General features: G+C 35.7%; 1 protein-coding gene across 7 annotated transcripts in view; it reads right to left on the bottom strand.

The window, feature by feature from the left end:
- The window catches only part of OSBPL9 (oxysterol binding protein like 9), a 169,057-nt gene that overhangs the window by 14,566 nt on the left and 136,687 nt on the right, over window positions 1–17,804 (bottom strand). For all 7 annotated transcript variants that reach the window (XM_036832033.1, XM_036832018.1, XM_036832028.1 and 4 more), the window contains 5 exons: window positions 15,970–16,060; window positions 14,575–14,682; window positions 6,293–6,452; window positions 268–380; window positions 20–138 (listed from right to left, as the gene is read on the bottom strand). In XM_036832033.1, coding sequence (XP_036687928.1) covers window positions 20–138; window positions 268–380; window positions 6,293–6,452; window positions 14,575–14,682; window positions 15,970–16,060 — 591 coding nt within the window. The remainder of the gene's footprint in view (window positions 1–19; window positions 139–267; window positions 381–6,292; window positions 6,453–14,574; window positions 14,683–15,969; window positions 16,061–17,804) is intronic.

Raw genomic sequence — 17,804 nt, 5'->3', positions numbered from 1 at the left:
ATACCAAATTGATTCTTACCTTAGTGAGATCCATTCCAAGCCTAACCTGTGACAACAGATGCATGATAACACTCTTGTGCTCTTCCACCGACCCTGCCTCCCCTTCATCATCTCTCTCATCATGTGAATCGAAAAGGTCTAAAATAAAACAGATCTTCTTAGACCGGTGTTAAACTGGGCCAATCTGTGCTGTTACCAAGTATTATACATTTTTTTTCAAACAAATATTTTTAAGAAAAAAAAGGTAAACTCTCCAAGGCTGCTTACCAGCATCACTTGTTCCATTGGACATGGAAGAATTAAGTGATTCCGTGGTATCTGGGCGCTTTAGACTATTTCCTGAGCTGCTGTGTGTCAAGACTGAGGCAGATCCAGAGGAACTAAAAAAAATTAATCACCTTCTTAAGCTTTGTAAAAAAGCAATTTAAAATCATAGTAAGATACCAATCTATTTAAAACCAATATATGCAGATAGCTGACAGAACCTAACTAGACCCTTAAAGTTAGCTGGTTACATACATACACACATACATGCTTTCCAACTCTCTCCCCATCAGGCTCATGTTTTCTGCATGGTGTATGCTCAACCAAGCCATGTTGAAAGGCCATGAAAAATTGGTAAGATTTGCTTCTGCATGTAAGTTTAAAACTAGAGTTCATTTTCCAATTTTGTTACTTTGCATAAATGTAGGTATGTCATAATTCTTGGCAACCATTTCCACAACCTCAAAACTGGTTAAGTCTATTAATTAGCCTCAGAAAGATGTCTATATTTTTCAGATCCTTTAATAAAAGCCCACATTGGTAATAACACCCTTCCCAGTCATTAAAAAATTATATTTGAAATTTAAAAATAAAAAAGCATATTATTTTTTACAAGTAAATTTATGGTAAGTGGTATTATGAGCTGATTAACAGGGTCTAAAGAAAGAATCCTCTATTTTATTATTACAGCTATGATCATAACTTACCCAGGACTAGTATTTGTACATTAACAAAAGGATGATCAAAGTTTACTTCTTAAGGGTAAAAATAGAAACCAAATTTCTCATACTGCAGGTATTATTTATAAAATGGTACACACATAAAAGTCTTTTATTGCAAATTTATAGGTGCAAAACACATTATATATTCTAATTTAAACACAGTTTGCCCTGATTACTTACCTTCTTTTGATTTCTTATTTAATAATAAGCTTGATTTTTTTAAGAGTAGTTTTAGGTTCAGAGCAAAACTGAGCAGAAAGTACAGAATTCCCATACGCACAACCTCCCCACTATCAACATCCTGCACGAGAGTAGTACACGTGTAACAGTTGATGAACCTACATGACATGCCATTATCACTCAAAGTCCATAGTTTACAGTAGGGTTCACTCTTGGTCTTGTACATTCTATGGATTTTGACAAATGTAATATAAGTATCCCCCACTGTAGTATTGCAGAGAATAGTTTCATTATCCTAAAAATCCTCTGTGCTCTGCCTATGTTAGAACATTAGAATATTAGAACATACATATTCTAATTTAAACATAGTTTGTCCTGGTTACTTGCCTTCTTTTGATCTATTTTTCAAAAATCCTTAGGTAACTAAATATTGTTACTTTGATAATTTAGTAGTGTACATCACAAGGTACTATAACTAATGTCTACCTCACCAGTTTTGAGCCAATGGAAAATATGAGTAAAAGAACTAGATAAGAGAAATCAAATTATCATTAAATAAAAGAACTGCATAAAAATTATCTTCAAAAAGTGTTGTGGCTCTTTGATACATCATCAAAATAGAATCAACGTTTTAAATCAATTGATCTAAAAACCTCAGATTCTTTAAAACATGCATCTTATTTTAGATTCCAAACATCAGAGATGAATTTATGCTGTGCTTTCCCTCCTTACTCAGGTTAGAAACCATGTCTGGGCCAAGTGAAATGCTCAATAAAGCTCAAAATGGAAAAAAATGGGATAAATTCTCATTTAGCCATTTCATAATTTACCTCGTTCAGGACAAAGGATTTAAAGACTATAGTTACAAAACAAGAGCAACGCTAACAAAAATGATATGCATACAGGAAAGGTTTATCTGTAATGGGCTAACTTGCACAGAATTAAATCATAAGATCATAAATAAACTAAACCAAAAAAGGTACAGCTCTGAACTTAACTATAACAACAGAATCCAAAATCTTATTGAGTACCTTGTATGTGTCAAACACTGTATATGTTCATCTCCATAACAGTCTAACCCTAAAAGGGAGACATGATTATTCTCATCATACACAGAGGCTCAGAGGTTCAATGACTGGACAGAGGTCACGCAACTGGTAAGTAGTGGAGCCATTTCAAATATACGTCTGGCTCCAAAGCGCAAGTTCTTTCCCACATGCACTTTCATCTAGTTTATAAATGTGCAAAACCCAATAACATAGTTCACACAGAAGTTATCATTACTACAGGTCTTTAGAAACTGAACGGTGAAAGGACTTTTCAAATTCTCTTCTGTCAGGGAGAGAAACTGTAGATAGAAACTTGACCTGAGAGCTAGAAAACTAGTGGTAGAGCTGATGACCAGCAGGTGGCACACAAGCTCAATGCCTACAGAGGCCAGGCAGAGAGCATAAATATGTGAATAGGGCCAGATTATAAAACAATAGAGACCTGGCACTAGCATACTCAATTTGAAGGGATTTAAAATTCCATTTAATGGGAAAATGTATATCTGAATCACCTTGCTGTACACCTGAAACTATCACAACATTGTTAATCAACTATACTCCATTAAAATAAAAATTTTAAAACAAAAAATCAACAAACACTGTGCTGGCCAAATAAAATATCTGTAGCCCCTACTAGTTTGGGAATCTAGATTAGGGCATAAAAGGAAAGAATGAAATTGAAGGAGAAAAGGAAGCCTGAGTGGGTGAGCTGGACAAAGAATTTAACTCTGGATCCCTTCAAATAGGAGGTTCATAAACTGTGTATCTGTTATGGGATGGGTACTGGGAGAGCATAGAGAAGGAAGCTTACAAGGAGAGAAAAGAAAAGCCTATGAGCCTGCAGGTAACTTTGTAGATATGCCTATTACAGGTACAACAGGTAAGCATTTAAAATTTATCTATTTCAGAAAAATTTCAGGAGAACCCCTAAAACTGGGGCCAGAGATTGACTATCTGTGATGTAATAAGGAGGCTAACCACATTATTATCAAGCTTTTACTGAATATAGTTATAGGCTTCTAGAGGACAGATGATCCATTTTGATATTCAATTGTACTTTGTTTCGAATAATAGCTAATGATCGAGACTGTCCTTAATTCTGTTTAAAGAAAACAATGATTTAACACTTCAAAAATAATTAATAACCTTTACTTTGGAATTTTCTTCCAAATGCTTATTTTCTTTTAACCCCACTATCATAAAAAATATTTTAAAAATTAAAGTGAAATTTCTATTGGCAAACTGCTAATAAGGGTCTTGTAATAGTTTACTTCCCTACATACAAACATTAAGAAACCAACATGCTAAACCAAACCCTTTCTGCTAAACTAGCCTTCTTGAATTGTGGGCTCAAAAGTCTCTTAAGTAAAGTCTCATGTCCTAACAGTATGTATTCACCTAATCACATATATTTTACTTTTCCAACATTCAAAATCTGAATTTGATCTACTATGTAACAAAACTTCCTGAATTAATATCATCATTTTCCTTATAAATTTTGAGGTTCTGAATAGTTACAGTGCAATTATATACAATACTGTATTTCTCAGTTCATATGCACACTTAAGAGAACTGGAGTGCTGGGTCATATGGTAGTTCTATTTTTAGTTTTTTAAGGAACCTCCATACTGTTCTCCCTACTACTGGGCATATACCCTGAGAAAACCATAATTCAAAAAGACACATGCACCCCAATGTCTATTGCAGCACTATTTACAATAGCCAGGACATGGAAGCAACCTAAATGTCCATCGACAGATGAATGGATAAAGAAGATGTGGTACATATATACAATGGAATATTACTCAACCATAAAAAGGAATGAAATTGGGTCATTTGCAGAGACGTGGATGGACCTAGAGTCTGTCATACAGAGAAAAGTAAGTCAGAAATTGAAAAACAAATATCATATTAACGCATATATGTGGAATCTAGAAAAATGGTATAGATGAACCTATTTGCAGGGCAGGAATAGAGATGCAGACATAGAGAATGGACATGTGGACATGTGGGGGAAGGGAGGGTGGGATGAACTGGGAGATTGGGACTGACATATATACACTACCATGTGTAAAACAGATAGCTAGTGGGAACCTGCTGTATAGTGCAGTGAGCTCAGCTCAGTGCTCTGTGGTGACCTAGATGGGTGGGATGGGGGTGGTGGAGGGAGGGAGGTCCAAGAGGGAGGGGATATCTGTATACATGTAGCTGATTCACTCTGTTGTACAGCAGAAACTAACACAGCATTGTAAAGCAAATATACCCCAATTAAAAAAAAAATTGTTATCTCTAAAAAAAAAAAAAAAGAGAGAGCCAGAGAAATGGAGTGCCACAAAATATTTCTTACTAAAAGAAACCAAGGTTCAAGGTCTAAGTTTGGCTGATAGTACTTAGCTTGCAAATTCACATATAATCATTTCCAAATTTGTACTGTATTTCAAAGCAAACCCCAAGCTGTAACACTAGCACCGACTCCTGAGATGGCAGGAGACTTGGAAAAAATACCCAACAAAAAGTAAGCCAACTACATCTACAACAAATATAAGAACATTAAAGCAAATAAATGTTAATTTGCTTTCTGTAACAGCTGTCACTTACTGCGCACTTATTATACATGCCAGACATCATAGTAAGCACTTGACATTATTCTCACTTAAATGTTCACAATGATCCCTGGAAGTTGAAACTATTATTATGCTCATTTTACAGACAAGGAAACTGAGGATGTCACAGGCTAAATAACTTGACCAAGATCACACACCTTAAAAGCAAAACAGATTTAGAACCTATTCTTTTCTAAGATTCCAGAATCCAAAGTCTAACCACAGCAACTGATGTACCAGTAGGGCTAAAAAGTACTTTGCTTATTGGCTATCATGTAAGTGACTTTACAAGTAAAGGCCTTTTCTGTACAATGGAACATACCTAGCTTTGATTTAACACTGTAAAATAGGTCAAATGTTTCCTAATGAGAGAAAACCTATCATCAATATCTGCCAAAATCTGCCTACTTAGTATCTCTGGAGTCCATGTGCTTCCCTCCATTCCTATGTTATGACCTTAGCTCAGGTTATCAACATTTCTCAAGTTTCTACCCAGTTTTGCTTGGTCTTCCTACATGTAATGCATCCCCACTGCATTCGATTCTACACAATTCAGGCGTATCTATTCTTCTAAAATGCAGACCTGACCAGCAGCTGCCATCACTTGTGAGAAAATGTTCAAAATTCATAAAAGGCTAAAAGGACTCTTTCACGACCTGGCCCTTGTCAATCTCTTCTGTATCTTCTTAACCACTCCCCACAACTTATGCTACAGCCACACTCAGCCATGCTCAGTAGCTTACAGCTCCTCAAAGAAACCAAGCTCCCGTTGCCTCCAGGCCTTTCTTATTAGGGTTTCATCTCCATGAGAACACTTTCCATTTCCCCTTCCTCTTCTCACCGCCATGTCCCTTCTCTCCCTACTCATCCACAACTCACCATGGATCACATCCCCTCCCTCCTCTGTGAATCCTTTCTTGACTTCTCAGGACTTCAAAATGCTCCCATTCTTTCTGCGCTTATTCTTACATATCATATTTCCCACTGGATTATAAAAGTTTGTTTTTCCCCCAATAGACTGTAAGTTCCCTGAGGGTAGGGACTGGCTCTTTATTCACCTCTGTGTCATTCCTCCACCTAGTATAGTGCCTGGCTTATAGGCACCCAAATATCTCTATACAAGACAAGTAACGGTAACCTCCTCTTACGTGAGTAATACTTCCTAGCTTACTCACTTTCATTTGACCCTCTCCTAATGTTGTTTCTATAGAAATAAAGCCCAGAGTTAATGAACAATACTGGCATGTTACCACAACTGATGCAAAATTATACCATTTGAATTAAATCAGGAGTAAAATCACTATTCTCACAGAACTAGCTTTGCTCAATAAGCCAATTAAAAAATAAGCTGTCTTTTTCACTTTTTCCAAATAATAATTTATAAAGGAGTCTGTCATTAACACCAGTCTCAAAATCAAATTACATTTTTAAAAATCAGGAGTCATTTCAATACATAGTTAGTTCATCTACTTACTCTATTAAGTGCTTTGGGGATGAGCCACTCTGATGGAATTCATCTGCATCATAGAATTCATCTTCACTGCTAGAATAAGAGAACTCTGGGACTGTGTTTGGAGACAAGTTGACATGGCTTGGAGAAGTTAGACTGCTACTAGGTGGTGAGTGCCCACTGCCTAGGAAGTTAAAAAGTTTTCAATTAGGGGACAGTGTTGGTAATAGAAGGGAAGAAATTAGGGAGATGGGGTCAAAGCAGACCTTTCTAAAATCAAAAAAGAGTTAAGTTGGTAGAAGTTCCTAGACTATCTGTAAAGAAATCAACATTTAAACTAGACAAAGGCAAATCACATTATAGAATGGGACATAGCCTTTTAAACAAATGAAAAAATACTATGTCCCCATCTGTAATTAGGAAGGGAGTTCTTTTGATTATAATCACACTGTGTGAGTTAAGATATTAGAAGTCCCATAGTAGATATCAGTACCAATGGGACGCCAGAGCTCTTATTTTATACTATAGATCCAGATACCTTAAAAATGCAGCAGTGAGCCAACAAGAATACAAAGTGGAAAGAATATCAAAAACCACATGAATGTTAAAATTTTGTTCAGGATATCACATTCATATTAGTCAATATGTTTTGGCAATCATGTGCAAACACAAAAGCTGGGAACACTTACCATTCAAACTCCTCACCTCTTTTCTACCTAAGTTTAAGTCAGGTTGCCCAGAGCCCAGGCAACAGAGATAAGTGCACAGCAGAGAAAAAGAGAGGGCTACTATGGGAAGCACGTGGAAAAGGAAAGAACCAGGAGGAACATCTTTCTATTCCTAAACAGTCTAATTAAGGAAATAGAAACTAATGGAGATCCAGAGAAAGAATCTCTGTGATAATCATCTGGTTCATAGTCCAGTAATAAAAAGTAACCATAAAAGTATCAAACAGAACAGTGAAGTACTGAAAGTAATTTAACAAGTACTTATTGAGCAGATATCTAAGGGCTCTCAGGCAATTTATGCCAAACTGCTACAGATGCCTGGTGGAGATTAAAATTAATTAAATATCTGCTGTCAATATAAAAGCCAAGGCCTCAGTTCTAGAAGGAAATGAGAATAGCAGCAGTAAAAATGAGTCCAGAGCCACCCAAGGATTTTCAGCCCATTCCAGTGTCTATGGTTTAATAGTTATGAGAGAGCACATCCACCTGCCACATTTAGTTGCCATGTTCACAGATATTTTTAAAACATAACACTGAAAGTTTGCTGCCTAAATAGGCAAAGCTTATTGTGGGAATTCTGAAGATAGTTCATCTTAGCAAATAACTTTAAATTCTTACCCCACCGCTGCCCCGCCCCATAGCAGCAATAAGATGGGAAATAAATAAATTTCTCTTATTGAAATAATAGGGAAAAAAACGAGAGAGAAAGAAAGAAAGAAAAAGACCAGGAATTACAAATGATTAAGTAACAAGCAAATAGTCCAGGCAACCACACAAAACTGAAAATGTATCCAAGAAGAAAATGAGTTGGAATGGGAGTTGCAAACAAAAGAACTGAGTTTTCCTTACGAGAGAAAACAGTACTATTTCTTTTTTCAGTTGTTCCTTTCTTTCTTTTATGTATTAGTGAGAGAGATAAAGGAAAGAAAGATGAAGAAATTCGGTTGAAAAATCAAACAAGACACAAACCACACACTAATTTTTAAAATTTTTAAAAATCCACCTACTCTAAAATGTTATATTTTTAAAATGCCACTTTCTGAAATAATTTATCCTAAATTATTTATAACTAATTAATGATCCTAAAATTAATGTACATAAAGAATACTGCTAACTTTTTCAAAGTCTGTAACTGACTAGGTTTTGTGTATTTCTGAATGGAAAATTTTGTCTGTTTCAGAATTCTGACTTAATTCCTCCTTATAAAAAAACAAAAGAAAACACAGATACTGTTTTTAAAATGACACCATATAATGAAATAAATAAAAAAGGCAGGCAAACATTTCAACTGCATTATTCAAACTGCTTATCAGCATTTTCCCAAGAGGTTCAAATAAGAGAGCTGTTGTTGCTTGCTTTCTTTCAAAATTAAGGAGACATCTGCTCAGGCTGTTAAATCTTAAAAACCAAAGTAATAACATCAGCATCTTTACTAACTCAAATTTCAAACTGAGCTAAAAATCACAGGGTAAATTTTCAGTATTACACAGGAAAAGTCCCACTCAGGAAACAATCTGTAGAGCAACAGCAGGGGCTTATCTCCTGTAATCAAGAGTGGCTTCGGTTTTGGCATCCAGATATAACAGGGACAAAAGCACCAAGTGCTCCCTTGAATTTGGTGCAACTGATAACTCAACATCAACCTAATTAGTTTTAGAACAAGAAATAAATCTATACTAACATTAATAGCATCCCTGTGAACTGGAGAAAAAATAAAAACCATAAATCTAAACAAATTAAGAAAATGCAGAGCCTCAACCACCAGAGGGCAGAGAGCAGAAGCAAGAAAAAATACAATCCTGCAGCCTGTGGAACAAAAACCACATTCACAGAAAGATAGACAAGATGAAAAGGCAGAGGGCTATATACCAGATGAAGGAACAAGATAAAACCCCAGAAAAACAACTAAATGAAGTGGAGATAGGCAACCTTCCAGAAAAAGAATTGAGAATAATGATAGTGAAGATGACCCAGGACCTCGGAATAAGAATGGAGGCAAAGATCTAGAATATGCAAGAAATGTTTAACAAAGACCTAGAAGAATTAAAGAACAAACAAACAAGGATGAACAATACAATAACTGAAATGAAAAACTACACTAGAAGGAATCAATAGCAGAATAACTGAGGCAGAAGAACGGATAAGTGACCTGGAAGACAGAATGGTGGAATTCACTGCTGCGGAACAGAAAAAAGAAAAAAGAATGAAAAGAAATGAAGACAGCCTAAGAGACCTCTGGGACAACATTTAATGCAACAACATTTGCATTATAGGGGTCCCAGAAGGAGAAGAGAGAGAGAAAGGACCAGAGAAAATATTTGAAGAGATTATAGTCAAAAACTTCCCTAACATGGGAAAGGAAATAGCCACCCAAGTCCAGGAAGCACAGAGAGTCCCATACAGGATAAACACAAGGAGAAACACGCCAAGACACACAGTAATCAAACTGGCAAAAATTAAAGACAAAGAAAAATTACTGAAAGCAGCAAGGGAAAAATGACAAATAACATACAAGGGAACTCCCATAAGGTTAACAGCTGATTTCTCAGCAGAAACTCTACAAGCCAGAAGGGAGTGCCATGATATACTTAAAGTGATGAAAGGGAAGAACCTACAACCAAGATTACTTTACCTGGCAAGGATCTCATTTAGATTTGATGGAGAAATCAAAAGCTTTACAGACAAGCAAAAGCTAAGAGAATTCAGCACCACCAAACCAGCTCTACAACAAATGCTAAAGGAACTTCTCTAAGTGGGAAACACAGGAGAAGAAAGGACCTACAAAAACAAACCCGAAACAATTAAGAAAATGGTCATAGGAACATACATATTGATAATTACCTTAAACGTGAATGGATTAAATGCTCCAACCAAAAGACACAGGCTTGCTGAATGGATACAAAAACAAGCCCCATATATATGCTGTCTACAAGAGACCCACTTCAGACCTAGGGACACATGCAGACTGAAAGTGAGGGGATGGAAAAAGATATTCCATGCAAATGGAAATCAAAAGAAAGCTGGAGTAGCTATACTCATATCAAATAAAACAGACTTTAAAATAAAGAATGTTACAAGAGACAAGGAAGGATACAACATAATGATCAAGGGATCAATCCAAGAAGAAGATATAACAATTATAAATATATATGCACCAAACGTAGGAGCACCTCAATACATAAGGCAACTGCTAACAGCTATAAAAGAGGAAATCGACAGTAACACAGTAATAGTGGGGGATTTTAACACCTCACTTACACCAATGGACAGATCATCCAAAATGAAAATAAATAAGGAAACAGAAGCTTTAAATGACACAATAGACCAGATAGATTTAATTGATATATATAGGACATTCCATCCAAAAACAGCAGATTACACTTTCTTCTCAAGTGCGCACGGAACATTCTCCAGGATAGATCACATCTTGGGTCACAAATCAAGCCTCAGTAAATTTAAGAAAATTGAAGTCATATCAAGCATCTTTTCTGACCACAACGCTATGAGATTAGAAATGAATTACAGGGAAAAAAACGTGAAAAGCACAAACACATGGAGGCTAAACAATACGTTACTAAATAACCAAGAGATCACTGAAGAAATCAAAGAGGAAATCAAAAAATACCTAGAGACAAATGACAATGAAAACACGATGACCCAAAACCTATGGGATGCAGCAAAAGCAGTTCTAAGAGGGAAGTTTATAGCTATACAAGCCTACCTCAAGAAACAAGAAAAATCTCAAGTAAACAATCTAACCTTACACCTAAAGGAACTAGAGATAGAAGAACAAACAAAACCCAAAGTTAGCAGAAGGAAAGAAATTATAAAGATCAGAGCAGAAATAAATGAAATAGAAACAAAGAAAACAATAGCAAAGAGCAATAAAACTAAAAGCTGGTTCTTTGAGAAGGTAAACAAAATTGATAAGCCATTAGCCAGACTCATCAAGAAAAAGAGGGAGAGGACTCAAATCAATAAAATCAGAAATGAAAAAGGAGAAGTTACAACAGACACCGCAGAAATACAAAGCATCCTAAGAGACTACTCCAAGCAACTTTATGCCAATAAAATGGACAACCGGGAAGAAATGGACAAATTCTTCGAAAGGTATAACCTTCCAAGACTGAACCAGGAAGAAACAGAAAATATGAACAGACCAATCACAAGTAATGAAATTGAAACTGTGATTAAAAATCTTCCAACAAACAAAATCCAGGACCAGATGGCTTCACAGGTGAATTCTATCAAACATTTAGAGAAGAGCTAACACCCAGCCTTCTCAAACTCTTCCAAAAAATTGCAGAGGAAGGAACACTCTCAAACTCATTCTATGAGGCCACCATCACCCTGATACCAAAACCAGACAAAGATACTACAAAAAAAGAAAATAACAGACCAATATCACTGATGAATATAGATGCAAAAATCCTCAACAAATACTAGCAAGCAGAATCCAACAACACATTAAAAGGATCATACACCACGATCAAGTGGCATTTATCCCAGGGATGCAAGGATTCTTCAATATATGCAAACCAATCAATGTGATACACCATATTAACCAATTGAAGAATAAAAACCATATGATCATCTCAATAGATGCAGAAAAAGCTTTTGACAAAATTCAGCACCCATTTATGATAAAAACTCTCCAGAAAGTGCGCATAGAGGGAACCTACCTCAACATAATAAAGGCCATACAGGACAAACCCACAGCAAACATCATTCTCAATGGTGAAAAACTGAAAGCATTTCCTCTGAGATCAGGAACGAGACAAGGATGTCCACTCTCACCACTATTATTCAACATAGTTTTGGAAGTCCTAGCCACAGCAATCAGAGAAGTAAAAGAAATAAAAGGAATACAAATTGGAAAAGAAGAAGTAAAACTGTCACTGTTTGCAGATGACATGATACTATACATAGAGAATCCTAAAAATGCCACCAGAAAACTACTAGAGCTAATCAATGAATTTGGTAAAGTTGCAGGATACAAAATTAATGCACAGAAATCTCTTGCGTTCCTATACACTAATGATGAAAAATCTGAAAGAGAAATTATGGAAACACTCCCATTTACCATTGCAACAAAAAGAATAAAATACCTAGGAATAAACCTACCTAGGGAGACAAAAGACCTGTATGCAGAAAACTATAAGACACTGATGAAAGAAATTAAGGATGATACCAACAGATGAAGAGATATACCATGTTCTTGGATTGGAAGAATCAATATTGTGAAAATGACTCTACTACCCAAAGCAATCTACAGATTCAATGCAATCCCTATCAAATTACCAATGGCATTTTTTACGGAACTAGAACAAATCATCTTAGAATTTGTATGGAGACACAAAAGACCCCGAATAGCCAAAGCAGTCTTGAGGGGAAAAAACGGAGCTGGAGGAATCAGACTCCCTGACTTCAGACTATACTACAAAGCTACAGTCATCAAGGCAATATGGTACTGGCACAAAAACAGAAACATAGATCAATGGAACAAGATAGAAAGCCCAGAGATAAACCCACGCACCTATGGTCAACTAATCTATGACAAAGGAGGCAAAGATATACAATGGAGAAAAGACAGTCTCTTCAATAAGTGGAGCTGGGAAAACTGGACAGTTACATGTAAAAGATTCAAATTAGAACACTCCCTAACACCATACACAAAAATAAACTCAAAATGGATTCGAGACCTAAATGTAAGACCGGACACTATAAAACTCTTAGAGGAAAACATAGGATGAACACTCTTTGATATAAATCACAGCAAGATCTTTTATGACCCACCTCCTAGAGTAATGGAAATAAAAACAAAAATAAACAAATGGGACCTAATGAAACTTCAAAGCTTTTGCACAGCAAAGGAAACCATAAACAAGACGAAAAGACAACCCTCAGAATGGGAGAAAATATTTGCAAACGAATCAATGGACAAAGGATTAATCTCCAAAATATATAAACAGCTCATTCAGCTCAATATTAAAGAAACAAACAACCCAATCCAAAAATGGGCAGAAGACCTAAATAGACATTTCTCCAAAGAAGACATACAGATGACCAAGAAGCACATGAAAAGCTGCTCAACATCTCTAATTATTAGAGAAATGCAAATCAAAACTACAATGAGGTATCACCTCACACCAGTTAGAATGGGCATCATCAGAAAATCTACAAACAACAGATGCTGGAGAGGGTGTGGAGAAAAGGGAACCCTCTTGCACTGTTGGTGGGAATGTAAATTGATACAGCCACTATGGAGAACAATATGGAGTTCCTTAAAAAACTAAAAATAGAATTACCATATGATCCAGCATTCCCACTACTGGGCATATACCCAGTGAAAACTGTAATTCAGAAAGACACATGCACCCCAATGTTCATTGTAGCACTATTTACAACAGCCAAGTCATGGAAGCAACCTAAATGCTCATTGACAGACGAATGGATAAAGAAGATGTGGTACATATATACAATGGAATATTACTCCGCCAGAAAAAGGAACGAAATTGAGTCATTTGTTGAGATGTGGATGGATCTAGAGACTGTCATACAGAGTGAAGTAAGTCAGAAAGAGAAAAACAAATATCGTATATTAACGCATGTATGTGGAACCTAGAAAAATGGTACAGATGAACTGGTTTGCAGGGCAGAAGTTGAGACACAGATGTAGAGAACAAATGTATGGACACCAAGGGGGGAAAACTGCGGTGGGGTGGGGATGGTGGTGTGCTGAATTGGGCGATTGGGATTGACATGTATACACTGATGTGTATAAAACTGATGACTGATTAAAAAAAAAAAAGTTGTGTTAAAAAAAAGAAAATGCAAACTAAAATCAAGTATCCTTTTTTTGCTTATAAAATTGGCAAAAATGTGACCGATAAATCTATCCTTAAAAAATTCTTATGTGCCAAAAGGTGCTGTACAAGGATATTCCCTGAAATACTGCTTATAATAGGAAAATTTTGGAATCAACCTAAATAAATGTCCATCAGCAGAAAAACAGGTAATAGCCAGTTGAGCAGCTGTAGAAAGAATGTTGTAGACCTAAGTGTATGAACACAGAAAGCTCTCTAAATGTTCTCAGTAAATGAAAAGGGAAAGTCACAGAACCACATGATCTCATTTAGGTCAGGGAAAAAACAATAAAAATATACAATATAGGTATGTAGGTACATACATGTATAAATGACAAAGAGTAAAGAAGACTTACAACTTTTGTTCTCATACTTCTGTATTATCTGATTCCTTTACAGTAAGAAAGTATATAAATCTAACTCGAGCAAATTTTTTTAAAAAGCCAATACAGAGCTTCAAAATAAGTCTTAAGGTAAACAAATATACAAAACTCTGCAGTATTTTATTTCATTTAAATTATAATTATTACTAAACTTCTGGTTCAATCACAAAGTTAACCACTCCATGTATGGAATTGTAATGATAGAGCTAAGGTATCTCCAATACAAAATACACAACCTTTCTTCAATCTTTTTCCCATCAGTAATCAAATACAAATGTTGAAAGTTAATGGGCAGTTATGAGAAGTAAAGGAATTACACAAATCTGTACCTGTACTATTTGGTGTTGGAGTCTGATGATGTCCCAAGGTAGTAGCTAATACAGGTCCAACTGGTAGAGAAGATGGACGCTGCTCTGACTTACACAACTGAGCAGGTTCTAGGAGATTTGAACACGTGAAATAAATTAGAGAAAAAGCCAAACACAACTCTTTTTTTTTAACACCTTTATTGGAGTATAAATGCTTTACAATGGTGTGTTAGTTTCTGCTTTACAACAAAGTGATCAGCTATACATATACATATATCCCCATATCTCCTCCCTCTTGCGTCTCCCTCCCACCCTCCCTATCCCACCCCTCTAGGTGGCCACAAAGCACTGAGCTAATCTCCCTGTGCTATGTGGCTGCTTCCCACTCGCTATCTATTTTATGTTTGGTACCAAACACAACTCTTTAACTGCAATATCCTGAAGATCAGTAATTTTTGAGACAATATTCTATTAAGTCAAGTTCCATTCTACTCCTCCTTTCTGACCCCCAATCCCCTTTAAACTCAATGATGATATGCTACCTAGTACTAAGACACTAGGCAGGATATCAAGAGACTAGTCAAGATAGGCCAATACCTCAGTATAACTGCTCTGTAAAACCAGCAAATGCTTCGGATGATAAACTGTTTCCCCCCGAGGATCAAACCACTTGTAAAATCTAAAATGGGGCACAGTACTTCCTCTTAATCTCGTGAGAGATATTAAGTTCATTCTCCTAAGGAGTAAAAATTCATAAAAAGATCTCACATACTTAATAAGTATTTTTTAAAAGATTTTCTTTTTTCCAGTAAAATTTCTGACTTACGTCATCAGTGAAAACACTGAAATGTTGGATGCAACAAAAAGGTAAAAGGAACCAGTGGATGTTGGCCTTAAGCCCTCCTCTGCCAGTTAAAAAAAAAAAATTTATTACTCTATCCCTAAAAATACACGTCTATCTAATCAGCAGGCATCACAAATTTCATTCTTCCCTTTTTCATTATCTTTAAGTCCACCATGAAGAAACCATTTGTATTATTCAGAGCTATAAAGAATATGACAAAATAGAACATTCCTGGATTACTTTCAAGTAGATCAAGGTATATTAAGTTTTCCTTGGTAGCCATGAATCCTGGGTCATAGGATTCTGTCCCAGCAGCTAATCCAAGTAACCATGTTTGTCTTCCATCTCACTTTGAAAACCAAAAGCCCTTTAACTGTACTCAAAAAGCCCCAATACCAAAACATTATCATCTTTTTCCAGTTCATTTTTGGCTGTATTTTGTGTGTCAGATTCCTTTTACTTATTAAAAAACAAACAAAAAAAACCTTCAAGATTACTACAACTGCCATAAAAAATTAAGTTTTTTGTCATCAATGTACCTGTGAAACATTTTTCCAAATATTATACTATACCTGGAGGTAAGACAGTCTGGGAAGGCATTGCGTTGATCACAGGTTCCAAGGGACTAGGTTGATATATTGCATCTACAGGATTAATAGTACTCTGAGATAAAGAAGCACAGTATAGTTATTTTTAATTAAATACCCTTCCAGCATTGACCCTCCCAAATGTATGAAAAGCCCACATTTCTGACAGCAAAGTCCTGAGGGTAGCTGTATAGACATGTTGGTCAAATTGCAAAGAGGAAATAAAACAACTTTACTATACGGAAGTCTAAGAGTTTCTTATAAGATTATTTAAAGAAGCATAGTAAGGAGGGAAAATGAATGAATCTCTGACATATAGAAAGGTAAAACTAAATGAAAACACTTGGAAAGAGTTGTAGAATGGTTTCAGGAAGCCAAAATAATAACCTCTCAATTCAACTCAGTGCTTCTGAAATTTTAATTCACCACAAATATCAAAGATGGAGAAATGCTCTCTCCTGCTTTGGTATTAATAAGCATTATACCTATGACTAGCTAATGTATCTGTACCACTACAATCTTATTTTTACATCCCATACTACTGCCACCAATGTGTATTGCACCGTATAGGCATCTAGTTTTACAGTCACTAAAGGCAAAGAAATGTATCTTCTCATTGGACGTCTTTTCTTTTTGAGAATTTAGAAGGGGAAAAAATACTCAAACATGTAGTTACAATTTTAGAGAGGAAAAAAAAAAAGTCTAGGTTCTTCTGACTCCAAGCCAAGACACTATTTTGCCAGCATGATGGCATTTTAAAAACAAGACTCCAAAGCTTACTGATATTTTTTTATTTGGAGGAGGGGGAAATTTCAAACCAAGGCCTTTGCCAAAGTTAAGTTTGAAACCACCACTTAGAAGACTATACTAGATAAAACCCAAGAAATAAAAATTTAAGTTTTTTAGCTTTCCTTGATCTGGAAAACTAAACTTCAAACATGTATTAGGTAGAGCTTGTAACAGAAAATACTGAAACAGAATTAGAAAAGATACTTTATTGATGAACCCCAAAAGCATTTGTAAAAATTTAAAAGCACATAACAATGGAAACTGATAATAGGAAAGTTTTTATAGCATTCTTATTTAATGCCTAAGTTATTTTTTTCTTATATCCCCTCTCTGCATAAATATCAATATGTAAAAATCACTAAATCAGATCTCTTAAATTGATTTGAACATAAGAATTCTGATTCTTGTCACAACAGTCTACATACCATAAATATTCTAGTCCTAGAAAATAAAGGACACAGAGAAGAAGCTCTGAAAACAATCATTAATAATCAAAAGCCTAGTAAAGTGAAGTGAGGAAGGTTCTGGAGCATTAGGAAAAGCACAGAAACAGAGACTTAGAATTTTAATTCCTAGAATCCTTGCTCTACCAGTGACTTGCCAAGTCTCATCTTCTGTGGGCCTCACTTTCCCAGTGTATAAAATGAAGAAATGTCTGGATGCTATGGTCTCTAAGGGCTTTCTGGTTATTACATTAGGATTCTATTTTCAGATACCAGGCTGGGCCATAATACCTAAACAAGTGTCTCAACAATCCTGGAGCTGTTCTTAAAATAAATTCCTTATTTTTACATAGTGATTTTTCTCTAAAGGGCTCCAAGTGCTTTACAAAGGCAAAATCCCACCTTTAATACTCTGAGCCATAAGAATGAGAATATCCCACCTCCTTATCCCCAACCTATTATATAAGAAAAAATTACTAAAGAGACCAAGAAATACAATAACTTTGGAAAAAGGGACCAGAATTCAATCTTTTGAATGCAATCTTCTGTTTTTCAGAAGCCTAATATTAGGTTTGTCAATCCCACAAA

The sequence above is a fragment of the Balaenoptera musculus genome, chromosome 1 (assembly GCF_009873245.2).
Source record: "Balaenoptera musculus isolate JJ_BM4_2016_0621 chromosome 1, mBalMus1.pri.v3, whole genome shotgun sequence".
Classification (NCBI taxonomy): domain Eukaryota; kingdom Metazoa; phylum Chordata; class Mammalia; order Artiodactyla; family Balaenopteridae; genus Balaenoptera; species Balaenoptera musculus.
Note: the sequence above shows the minus strand (reverse complement) of the source record. Positions and strands in the feature narration are given on the sequence as shown.